This window comes from Pleurodeles waltl, chromosome 2_1, assembly GCF_031143425.1.
Source record: "Pleurodeles waltl isolate 20211129_DDA chromosome 2_1, aPleWal1.hap1.20221129, whole genome shotgun sequence".
Classification (NCBI taxonomy): Eukaryota; Metazoa; Chordata; class Amphibia; order Caudata; family Salamandridae; genus Pleurodeles; species Pleurodeles waltl.
This window is the reverse complement of record NC_090438.1, coordinates 11,917,148-11,929,995: the sequence shown is the minus strand read 5'-3', so window position 1 is coordinate 11,929,995 and position 12,848 is coordinate 11,917,148. Positions and strand designations below refer to the sequence as shown.

General features: G+C 44.8%; 1 protein-coding gene across 3 annotated transcripts in view; it reads left to right on the top strand.

Annotated features, from left to right (window-relative positions):
* The window catches only part of LOC138260374 (NXPE family member 1-like), a 204,884-nt gene that overhangs the window by 175,046 nt on the left and 16,990 nt on the right, over positions 1 to 12,848 (top strand). For all 3 annotated transcript variants that reach the window (XM_069208800.1, XM_069208809.1, XM_069208817.1), the window contains one exon: positions 9,226 to 9,935. In XM_069208800.1, coding sequence (XP_069064901.1) covers positions 9,226 to 9,935 — 710 coding nt within the window. The remainder of the gene's footprint in view (positions 1 to 9,225; positions 9,936 to 12,848) is intronic.

The following is a 12,848-nucleotide window of genomic DNA, read 5'->3' as shown; positions in this document are numbered from 1 at the left end:
AAGTCTGGGAAATTGGTCCTGGACAATGTGGGGGCAACTTTGCTTGTGCAAGGGTGCTTTCACACACAGTAACTTTGCACCTAGCCTTCAGTAAATGAAGGTTAGACATATAGGTGAGAAATACGTTACACAGTGCCGTGAAAAATGGCTGTGAAATAGTGCGTGCACTATTTCACTCAGACTGCAATGGCAGTCCTGAAGGAATGTTTGTATGAGCTCCTAATGGGTGGCAAAAGAAATGCTGCAGCTCATAAGGATCTCCTGGAACCCCAATGCCCTGGGTACCTAGGTACCATATACTAGCAACTTATAAGGGGGGTCCAGTGTGCCAATCAGAATTGGCATATGGAGTCACTAAACTATAGTGACAAATTTGGTACACTGAGGGAGCATAAGCACTGGAGTTCTGGTTAGCAGAACTCCAGTGACACAGTAAAGCATACTGACAACACATATAGACCACAAACTATGAGCACTGTGGTCCTGGCTACCAGGATCCCAGTGAGACAGTAAAAACACAATGACAAACAGGCCAAAAATGGGAGTAACCATGCTAGAAAGTGACTACTTTCTCCCAGTATGTTTGAAATGAAATGACTAAATGGATGGGTTGTGCAGAGAAAGTGTCATTCTTGCTGTAGATGGTCAATAGGCCACAAACAGATTTTCATCCAAAAGTTGTACTTCGTGCTATAAGTGAAGCCAAATGTTATGTAACAGCAAATACGTGATTCAAGTGTAAGTTCTCAAGGTTATGTAGGCTCACATACTGTTCCCATTAATGTCCTCACTCTCCTTTGAACCATTTGATTGTCACATCATGGTCGATTGTGTGCTAGCATCCATTAACATATCTGCCACCTGAGCAGTCACATATTTTTGCATGACCATTGACAGATTTTTATTTGTAGAACTCCATACATGCAAGTTTGGTAATTACTTGTTAGTTCAGATGCACATATGTTTCCCATACCCGTTTATCTTTGCCCTGGTCTCATTTTGTAATATATCTATTGCACACAATTTAATTTTGTGAATCTGTGTTATAGGCCAGCAAAAACAACAAGGTGTACTCCGTCTTATAATTAAAAGACATTCAACAAGCTCTATGGGGAAGGGGATTTCATTTACAAGTGGACATAGAGGCAAGTTGCAAATGGCAGTCCTTGGTTCAACAACCCCAACATTTCATCAGAGCCACAGAATGTCCAGACAGGGTCCAACTGGCTATAGATTGCATTGCACATATGTGTAAGAGTAGTGTTTCAGTGAGGGAGAGAATGATCAGATTGCCAATAGGGAAGTTCAGCCAGATGGACAATCCTTAATTGGGTGAGGTCCAAACAAATGGTTTTCTGATGTGCATCACTATCATTGCCCCTGACTCAACCCGATTTAGTACAATACATGGGTTCAGCTGGTCCCTAAAAATGTGTTGTCACCATGCACATGAGGGCAGCTGAGCGATATGTATTGTTATTAGAAATAATCTGCATTTGGCTCGTGGTATGTTTCTATGTGTTAATACTTCACATACCACACACCTGACCCCCTTCACCCTCACCCCACTGAGGTGAGCTGTTTCCCCTTTGACAGGCACATGCTATTGGCTTTGTAACAGTGCATGCCTATGTTCATGGGCCCATGTCAGACACATCAGCCTCATGGTACAAGGGGACCCGCATGTTTCCCATCAGGTTGTATAGGGTTATGGGGTCCATGCATGACATGTTGTTGCAGTCCATGGTGAATATGTTCATGCAGCTTCTGCTGCTGGTACTTCACTATTTGTGACACACCAGTGGGGGGAGCTGCAGACCCATTTATACAATGCCACAATGCTCAACTTTGCACAGATCTTTCTGCTATTGGAGATATGTATTGCAGCAAGGCTAAATAAGTGGCTGTAGTGACACCTCCCTGGAGGGACTGTACCAAGGAGTGTTGTCTCTTACAACATTCCTTGTTACTTATTCCCTAGTTCACTGAACCTAGGCAGGTGTTGCTTTGTTTTTTTACTCTTTTTTGTGTGCTGCATTCTGCATCACACATAGGAAGAGTACAATGTCAGACATTATTGTTTGTGTGCATGAGGGTGTCCCTTTCTGCACAGGGACAATCCTGTCTGCAGTGGAGTCATCCTGACCAAATATTGCAAGAGTACTGCCAATTTGGCAATGTCCTGCCCAGTGTGGATCAATGCAGGGGCAGAGAACAGTAATGCACAACATCTAGTCATTAGAGGCTGTTTCTCCCCTTTCCATGTGGCACTTAGTAGCACAGAAAGGTGTTTTGCATTGCTGCCCCGTGCTGCTTACCTTGTGATTGGGCCTACATGTTTTTGAACTATGGTTCTGGTGACCCATTTTGTGTATTGCACTACTCATGCCAGTATACACTGATTGACATGGATTGGCGATGCGCATCACACATGTGTCATAGACTGACTGAGCAGTGCGGCATATTAGTGGGCAGTGAGAGTGACATTTCAGTAAAGGTTAATGGGACATGGTCCAGATTCCTGTCCTATGCTCTGCATACAGCCCAGAGGAGCCCCCGTTAACTGTACCCTGTATCCGTGATTGTTCCTTGTGTGCTATACTATCTTGTCTGGGATGACAGCTGTCACCCACTCCTACAAGGCATCCAGCTCCTCCTGGGGCGCTGCACTCCCTCCTCCCTTGCTGTCTTCAAGTTGTTGGCCAGTTTTTTTATCTTGTCTAGGATGGACTGCCAAATGGTCTCCTTCCTCCCTAGTGGCAACTTTGAGGTGATGAAAAGCTGATGTTGGTGCTCTGCCTCCTCAGTGATCAAGATATCATTCTCATTTTCATTGAAGATTGAACCTCCTCTTTCTCTATCCTAGTGAGTCTGTCTGGACATCCTGGATGGTGCTAGAGTAGTGGTCCTGGCATCTGCTGCCTGCTCCATAGGCACTCTTCTGTGAAGTATGCCATTGTTTGTCCATGCACAAAAGTGATGCAGGGCTAATTTACATTACTCTCTTTTGCAGCAGTAGCATCAGATTTGCCTGTGACAAAAAGCACACGGATGAGTCATTTTTTCTGCTGCAGCCAGTTTCATTGGCCGATGGTGCGCCATATTGGAAATATGGCGCTTCCATGGTGAAAGAATCTGGTGTACTGTAGCACAAGTATTTTTGACACATTGTTGCCGCAATTAATGATGCATCATTTCTTGTAAATGAGGCCCAATGTTTGTATAATTTCACGGCATGCCAAAGAATTTGCAGTATGTAATCATCCCATACACTAGGTTTTCAAAATGAATTCATTTGACTCCATGTGAAGCCAAGGAAGAAGAACAAAATAGGATAATACATTTGAAGCAATTCATTTTTAAGCAATTGGCAACATGTAAAAATAGCACAGCACTTAGATGATGCAATTAATTATCAAATATTATCTAATTTCAAAACCTGGGCACACTGAGAAAAGCAGAGAAAATAGGAAAGAAAGGGAGCGTTTTTAGGTGTATATTTCTGGATGGAGATGTGGTTTATCGTCTTTAGATGCTGACACCATGAAACCTGGGGATCAAGGTTTCGAATACAAGCCTCAGTGCTTGACCCAATGTTCCGTGATTCTGGGCAAATTACTTAGAGTCAAATTCACAATCCTTTTGTGCTAGGGTTGCATCACAAAAGTCATACAAACCCACAATAGAAAGTTGCCTAAAAGTAACACAAAGCAGCGCAAAGCACTGCTTTGCCTTACTCTGCATCAGAGGCACATCACATGTGTGGTGCATGGGCACTCCACCCATGTTTGTGATGCAAAACTCTATCTACTATCAATAGTAGGCAGGGATTAGCACCAAAAAACAGTGGCACTTTGAAGCAGGCGTTAAAAGGAGAAATACCTTTCTTTGTCTTTTCTGACATTACTTGTTCGCCACACTGTACAGCACACATACAAAGTAAGAAAAGATTTACAGTTTGTCTAGGCATAGTACATTGTACTGGAAGGGTACCTTTTTACTACAAACCTATGCTAGACTCACCCAGACACCATTGCACTATGAGTTTTGAAGATCTGCTGTGGCCGCTACCGAGCCGAGACCTGAAGTTGCATCTGCAACCTTTGTTGATAAATGCTCAGACTGTCAGCTGGGTGCAACGTGAAGCATACGTTTATTAGGTTAGTTAATGCAGCAGATGGAATGCCAGTACTCCTAAATTTCCCATGCCATACGTGACATCCTTAGCTTTATTTTAAACTAGCAGTACTAGGTATTCTGAGACTTGTATCTTGGCTATTCCCATTAACAGTATTGGTTCACATGATACTTATTCTTATTGGCTGAATGGCTAGAACTGGCTGAAAGTGCCATGTAAGACATGTAGGCACTTGGTAGCCATTGTGTTATGTAATACAGTACTGAGGAATCTGTAATTAAACAACTCCTAACTCCGAAAAAATATATATATTTCAATTAACAAATTGTAGAACTGGGTCACTAGCCTGCACGCATTGGTAGCTTAGGAAGTCTGGTCACCCTATATCTTGCCCTATCTCCTCCCACAATGGTAAACCTGCCTTTGGTGTTTTTACTTTGTCTTCCTCTCAACTAAGTTGCCTCTGACTCCAGAATTAATTACAGTTTTTGAATTCCTTTCCTGTTCAACAAAGCAATGGCACAAGGTTTTACACTGCAGCTGCCCCATATGTGATAATGCTAATGATAAGCCATTGTAGAGATTCAGCCTATGTTGCATAGTGGAGTGCTTCACCATGCATGTATGAATGAATGTATTTGGCATTTATATAGTGTGAATCTAGCTGAAAGGCAGTGGAGCACTGCACGTGGTCTAAAGCAAAGATAAAATCACTGTATGTTTGGAGGGGTAGATGGCTTCTTAGATTGAAAGAGGACTGTTAATACACAGAGGGATAGTGACCTGCTTTCCTGCATTGCCTGCATGCATTTTAAATGCCAGACTCCCTGCGTGAGCACAGGTAGACAGCGGTGTCTGGAGCCCCAAAACATACTCGTTGAAGTTGTTATCCACAGGGGTTCTGGGGTTCATCCTACTATGGCTCTGCAAACTTGGCAAAGTACAACCTTTGCCACACTTGACTTGCAGGCTAAGCAAGGGTGAGTTGTCACGGGCTTCTCAGAGAGGCACTTTGGGGGACAAGAGCTCAGTACTCAAAAGCCAATCAATAGACACAATAACTTAATGTCCAGTACAGTGATTATCTTTTATATGAAAAGTGAGTATTTTAATTACACATCGGAACTAAATGCTACACAGCCCAATTGAAATAAAACAAATTGCAGGGCTGTAAACATGGATTACAATTTTAATAAGAGTTGGACTTGGGTCTTTCTGTCATCCCCAAACTTTTTGCTGGATTCATTTTTGTTCGCAGTAGGACTCTGTGCACTTTACCGCAGCTAAGCAGTGCAATGGTGTTTGTGCTCTCCCATTTAAACATGGTGGAATTAGCTTATACCAAATAAGCACTTTTAATTTACTTCTAAGTTCCTAGTAAAGTGCACTAACTGTGCCCAAGGACTGTAATTAAAATGCAACTACTGGCCCTGCAGCACTGATTATTCCACCCACTTAAGTAGCCCTTTCAAACAAGTCTCAGGCCTGCCATTGTAGAGCCTGTGGGTGCAGTTTTAAACTGGCATTTCAACCTGGTAAAATATATCTTTTGCCAGGCCCAAAACATTATTTTTAATAAATATAAGTCATCCCTAGGGGGCGCCCTGGACAGCCCAGAGGGCTGGGTGTAATGTATTTAAAGAAGTAGGATATATACTTTTAACTTTTACATGGTCTGGTAGTGAAAAATGCTTAAATTAGTTTTCACTGCTGCAATGCCTAGCTTGTCCATGGGATAACATTGGAGGTGCCTTATTACATTATATAAGTGCAATTTCCAAACGGAAAGGAATACTTTCTTCAAGCATGGTGTCTCTGGAATCACAATTTAAAATTCTAACTTATGGTGAAGTCAGTTATTAAAGTGCATTTCTGAAAATGCCACTTTTAGAAAGTTGGCATTTTCTTACCTTGGCCATTTGGTGCTTGAAACCTGTCTTTGGTCACATGACTGGGCGCAGTTGGGCTTTGTGTATTCCTCCTAGGCATCCACACACAATGGGGAGTTTAGGTGGGACTTGATGAGCGATCCCGGAGAGGGGGGAGGAAGGAGCTGGACAAAGCCTCACTTACACCTGAATGGGCTGTGTCCTGTCCACACACAAAGGGCCTATTGACCCTGTATTGTTACTCCATCCAGCTTGGAGCCAGGGCAGGGGAGGCTGAGAATTCCTTGCACTTCAAAGCCACTGTCTACAAGTTTCTCCCACCTTCCTGAACCAGGGCACCACGTGTGATCTCTGCACCTGGCTGACATTAGCCCTCCTGAAGCAGTGATCAAAGAGAAATAAAAGGGCAGGTCCTGCCTGGTAAATTCCTCACCTTCAATAAGAGAAACAGCAGTTCCACCCCCCATCCTTCCATCTACCAAATGGCAGTGCTCTGTAAGCCCTAAACAGCAGTCGTTTGCTATAAGGAATTAATTGGATTTCCTAAAAGGTCCTTTTTCTCATTCTTCTCACCTCAGTGTCTGGCTCTGTACTCTCCAGCCACAGGAATTCGGGGACTAAGCTTCCATTGTCAGTGGAAAGCTGTCCTTATCCTTCTCTTCATCTGGTGCCATGCTAAATAAACAACATACAAAGTGGATCCACTGGCCTCAGTACACAACTTTACACAAGAGGGGTAAATAGAGTTAGAGAAAAGGGTCAGGATCACACTATAATTTAATAAAACATGATACAATGCCATCAGCACTTTATATGATGCACACATGGCATGGACCACGTATTGTCAAGGACAGGCCTAGGCGCCTATACACACTTTCCATGAGTGTGGTGCCAGGGGTTGTGAAACAGGAGTTAACAGTGGCTCATGTCTGTTTCCCTATGCAGCCCACATTAGTATCTTGTTTATATCATCTGTTGAATTCATCAGCTCTCTGAATGTGGTGATGTGGCATTGCCAAAACAAGTCCAGCTCATTTAACACAGGCAGCAACACCAACACAAGTGGTGCCCTGTCTTGGGCTCAAATGGGACAGCCATGAGGGAGGTTCCGATACAGCACCATATAGAAAGCTCTATTGGTTGTTATTCTGGATCCTGAGTAAGGGGCAAGCACAATGACAAATCATCTGCCACCATCTGTTAGGGGAGGAGCTATGCGGCTGAAGTATGCATGTATTAGGGGAGGAGCTATGCGGCTGAAGTGTGCATGTATTAGGGGAGGAGCTATGCGACTGAAGTGTGCATCTAGTAGGGGAGGAGCTATGCGGCTGAAGTGTGCATGTATTAGGGGAGGAGCTATGCCGCTGAAGTGTGCATGTATTAGGGGAGAAGCTATGCGGCTGAAGGGTGCATGTATTAGGGGAGGATCTATGCGCCTGAAGTGTGCATGTATTAGGGGAGGAGCTATGCGGCTGAAGTGTGCATCTATTAGGGGAGGAGCTATGCGGCTGAAGTGTGCATGTATTAGGGGAGGAGCTATGCGGCTGAAGTGTGCATGTATTAGGGGAGGAGCTATGCGGCTGAAGTGTGCATGTATTAGGGGAGGAGCTATGCGGCTGAAGTGTGCATGTATTAGGGGAGGATCTATGCGGCTGAAGTGTGCATGTATTAGGGGAGGAGCTATGCGGCTGAAGTGTGCATCTATTAGGGGAGGAGCTATGCGGCTGAAGTGTGCATGTATTAGGGGAGGAGCTATGCGGCTGAAGTGTGCATGTATTAGGGGAGGAGCTATGCGGCTGAAGTGTGCATGTATTAGGGGAGGAGCTATGCGGCTGAAGTGTGCATGTATTAGGGGAGGATCTATGCGGCTGAAGTGTGCATGTATTAGGGGAGGAGCTATGCGGCTGAAGTGTGCATGTATTAGGGGAGGATCTATGCGGCTGAAGTGTGCATGTATTAGGGGAGGAGCTATGCGGCTGAAGTGTGCATCTATTAGGGGAGGAGCTATGCGGCTGAAGTGTGCATGTATTAGGGGAGGAGCTATGCGGCTGAAGTGTGCATGTATTAGGGGAGGAGCTATGCGGCTGAAGTGTGCATGTATTAGGGGAGGAGCTATGCGGCTGAAGTGTGCATGTATTAGGGGAGGATCTATGCGGCTGAAGTGTGCATGTATTAGGGGAGGAGCTATGCGGCTGAAGTGTGCATGTATTAGGGGAGGAGCTATGCGGCTGAAGTGTGCATGTATTAGGGGAGGATCTATGCGGCTGAAGTGTGCATGTATTAGGGGAGGAGCTATGCGGCTGAAGTGTGCATGTATTAGGGGAGGAGCTATGCGACTGAAGTGTGCATGAGAGTAGTGATAAGCCACTACAGAGTGTCTGCCACATTGAGATAATTGCAGCGTGTTCGTTCTGTCACTACTTGGATTATAACCTTGGTACAGGTCGAAAACTGAACATGGAAATATAGAAAAGAAATCAGAGAACAAAAATAATTGGTAAGAGGCCAAACGAAGAGTTGCAGGTCATAAGAGAGACTTTACTAGCAAAATCAACTGATGTGAATTCACTAAATGGATGCTATGTTGTGTTCGCCCCTTCCCAGGGTTGAGGGTGCACTGGGAAGAACAATGAAAGAAGGGTGAGGGGGCACAGCACTCTTGGCTGCCCCCTCTAGCTCAGCAACTGCAGAGTATGCACTTGCATTTAAACTGTGAGTTTCTGGCATAGCAGTTTCATTGGACACACTAGTGAGAGCTAAGGAAGGCTTGGTGTTTCATCCAAAGGCCTTGTGGGCCGCCCGCACCCTCTAACACTCATGAAAGACAAGTATGCAATGTCATAGCCATGGGAAATGTGGGTCACTACAGAAATTAGGGATACCCCAATAATTCACAACGCCACAAAAATACGATGTCACCATTTCTAAAACAATCAAAGGTTGAGTTTGTTTTTTACACAGTTGATTATTCAGCATTCTTTTCACTTTTCAGTGTATTCTGCAGGTAGGTTTGGAGTACTCCGTCCCTCAGCCCTTCAGATGTGTGGACACAGGTGGCTGTGGAGGACATGACAGTGAATGTCTGTAAAATACCACACCATGTTACGTTGCTTGATGATTAAAGGAGATATTGCAGCACAGTAATCCAGATTGCATGCACCACATTAATTCAAACTCAAATCTTCCTTTGTGTTTTAGAATTCCACTTGTTCGTGTTTGCATCCTTCTAACTTCTCGAGGTTGGTGATGAAGGCTCAGCTGAGATCTAATCAGACGGCCCTCGGCCTGGAAGTGGACAACATGTTCAGCAGCATCGATCAGATGATCCCCCGTGTGACTTACACCGACAAGGGCCAGACGTCCAGCGCTGAGAAGAGCCGGACCTCTCTGATAAACCCCAGGCAAAGCTACTGTGTTGGCGATCAATTAACCATAAGGATTGATGCGCTTGACTATTTGGGGAACAGAAAGAAATATGGGGGAGACCTGTTCATTGGCAGAGTCTTTTCACCTGAGCTCGGAGCGGGGGCTTCTGGGAAGATTGAGGATTTTAATAATGGAACATACTACGCCCACTTTACCCTCTTTTGGGAGGGCAGAGTGAAGGTATCCTTGCTCCTGCTACATCCCAGTGAGGCCAACGCAGCCATATGGAAGGCAAGAAACCAAGGATTTGAAAATGTGGATTTTACTGGCACATTCACCAGCCAGACCCACAGCGTCAAAACCAAGTGCAACTTTGAAATACAGACAGAAAAGCAGCTGTGCGAGTACGCCGACGATAGAGATGGAGAATACTTTTACTGTGTCAAACCCGAGCACGTGCCTTGTGATGGTTTCACGTCCATGATGTCTGTCAACAACGAGCACTCCTACCTGAGCGACCTCGAGAGATCTCTCCTTGTCCGGTGAGTTTTCACAGCCATGCATTACATGAATGAGGCGTCCAGTCAGTGCTTAATTTGTGCTTGTTGCTTCCGGTGCTGAGCACCAGAACTTATTTTTGAGGGCCAGGGCTTATTCTTCTGTCTCAAGCATTTACTGCGAGCAAAAGACACATTTGGGAAAGACGGAGGAAGAGAAAAATGAAAAAGCGTCACAAAGGGAGAAAGCAGAAAGCTGCAAGAGTGAGCTGAAGGGACAGGAACTGGCTTTGAATGAATTGAAGGGACCCAAGGTTAGTTCAGGATTAGCTGCCTCAGTATTCCATTCTCGCACATTTAATTGCAGCACCCGCATGTTTCAGAGGAGAGCTCTGAGCACCGGCACGTTTCTATTTACAAATTAAGCACTGAGTCCAGTGCTGCCTTGTATGATACACACCAGTTCACATCTTAAATGCGCTTAACGTGCAGCTTCAAGCCTGCCCCAGGCGAAATTACATTTAAATATTTAAAAAAGAACAACCTCAGTGAATAAGGTTTATCAATAGGAGTTAAACAAGCATTAGGAAAGCCATGGCTTTTCCAATCTTTTGTGGCCATACTGTACTGAAATTTCTGTACCACATGGCTATCAAAAAAGGAACATGACCACATTCAACATGCAATCATCTGCCTGCTAAATGATGTTGGTGTTTTCCGCTTTTTACTTACCGATCCAAAGTACCAATACAGGTCTTGTGGGTTGGTACATTTAAAAAAGTGTGAAGGCTCTATTTTAAAACACAGCACGAAAGGACTAGAAACATTAAGAACAAACATTTGCAATGCAATAGCTCTCGCATTTGCTTGAGTTAGAGCTATTGGCATTGTAAATTCATACCTGGACTTTTCTTGCCATATAAATTGGTCAACCCTGCCTCATAATTTTGTCTTTTCCACCATATAATTCCATTGGCCCTGCATATATCTAAAGCACTTCCTTTCTTTCTGTATCTGCATCAAAAAAAGAAAATGTTGCTATTTATCATCCTAATTTAAATCTGCCATGCTAATTCCAATAGAATACCACTTTCCCCACCCACCATCAGAGCTCCTGGCTCCCATTCCCTCTTCAAGCTTCTTCCTTCTGTGCCTCCTTGCATAACAAGAATGATATAAAATTAATCTTAGATGAGAAACAACTATGCTGGAGTTGACATTTGGAACAGAAGGGAAGCACAACGGGTATATAGAATTTCCCATGTACTCATTGAGTGCAGCCGGGAGCAGTTCAACTAAACAGTGAGAACTGCATGTATAATTACAGGTGTTAGACCTGACAGCCTTAGGGTGGTCACCCCTAACCTTTTATCTGCCTCCCTCCACTTTTTGGACACTGTTTTTGCTGGTTTTTAGACTCTGCACACTTGCCACTGCTAACCAGTGCTAAAGTGCATATGCTCTCTCCCTTTAAACATGGTAACATTGGATCATACCCAACTGAATTATTTAATTTAATTATATGTCCCTAGTAAAGTGCACTACATGTGCCCAGGGCCTGTAGATTAAATGCTACTAGTGGGCCTGCAGCACTGATTGTGCCACCCACTTAAGTAGCTCCTTAACCTTGTCTCAGGCCTGCTATTGCAAGGCCTGTCTGTGCAGTTTCACTGCCAATTCGACTTGTCATTTAAAAGTACTTGCAAAGCCTAAAACTCCCCTTTTTCTTCATATACATCACCCCTAAGGTAGGCCCTAGGTAACCCCTAGGGCAGGGCGCTGTGTGGGTAAAAGGCAGGACATGTACCTGTGTAGTTTACATCTCCTGGTGGTGTAAAACTCCTAAATGTGTTTTTACACTGCTGTGAGGCCTGCTCCCTCCATAGGCTAACATTGGGGCTGCCCTCATATATTGTTTGACTGGTAGCCGCTGATCTGAAAGGAGTAGGAAGGTCATATTTAGTATGGCCAGAATGGTGATACAAAATCCTGCTGACTGGTGAAGTTGGATTTTATATTAATACTTGAGAAATACCACTTTTAGAAAGTGAGCATTTCTCTGCACTTAAATCCTTCTGTGCCTTACAATCCACGTCTGGCTGGGTTTAGTTGACAGCTCCCTTGTGCATTCACTCAGACACACCCCAAACACAGGATACTCAGCCTCACTTGCATACATTTGCATTTTGAATGGTTCTTCCTGGGCTGGGAGGGTGAAGGGCCTGACACTTACATGTCAAAGGACTGTAGCCTGGCCTCACACAAAGGACTGCCACACCCTCTACTGGGACCCTGGCAGACAGAATTTAACTGAAAGGGGACCTTGTGCACTTCTAAGCCACTCTTTGATGTCTGCCCCACTTCAAAGGCACATTTGGGTATTTAAACAGGGCCTCTGCCCTACCAACTCAGACACTTCCTGGAGAAGAGAACCTGAACCAGAACTTGCATCCTACCCAGAAGAACTGCCTGGCTGCCCAAAGGACTCACCTGTCTGCTTTCTGTGAAGAACTGCTGCTTTGCTGTTGCCCTGCTGCCTTGCTGCTCTCTGGCTGTGGTGAAGAAGTGCTCTCCAAGGGCTTGGATAGAGCTTGCCTCCTGTTCCCTGAAGTATCAAGACCAAAAAGACTTCATTTCTACAAAACGGACTCCTCATGTGGCAAAAATTGACACACAGCCTGCCAGAAACTACGCACAGCCTGCACGACGGTGAAAAATTCACTGCATGCCAAACTGAAATGACGCAGCCCAACTTTGCAATGAGAAGATCGACGCAGCGCCAGTGTAGCGACCAAAAGTTAGACGCACGGCCACTGGATCAATGCACAGCCGAGCTGGAACGACACAGCCCGACTTCCAGAGAGGAATCGACGCAGTGCCTGCCGTTCGGTAGAAATTTCCCTGCAACGCCCACCGCATCGACGCAGCCCCTGTGGCTTCATCCTGTCAGTGCCAGAA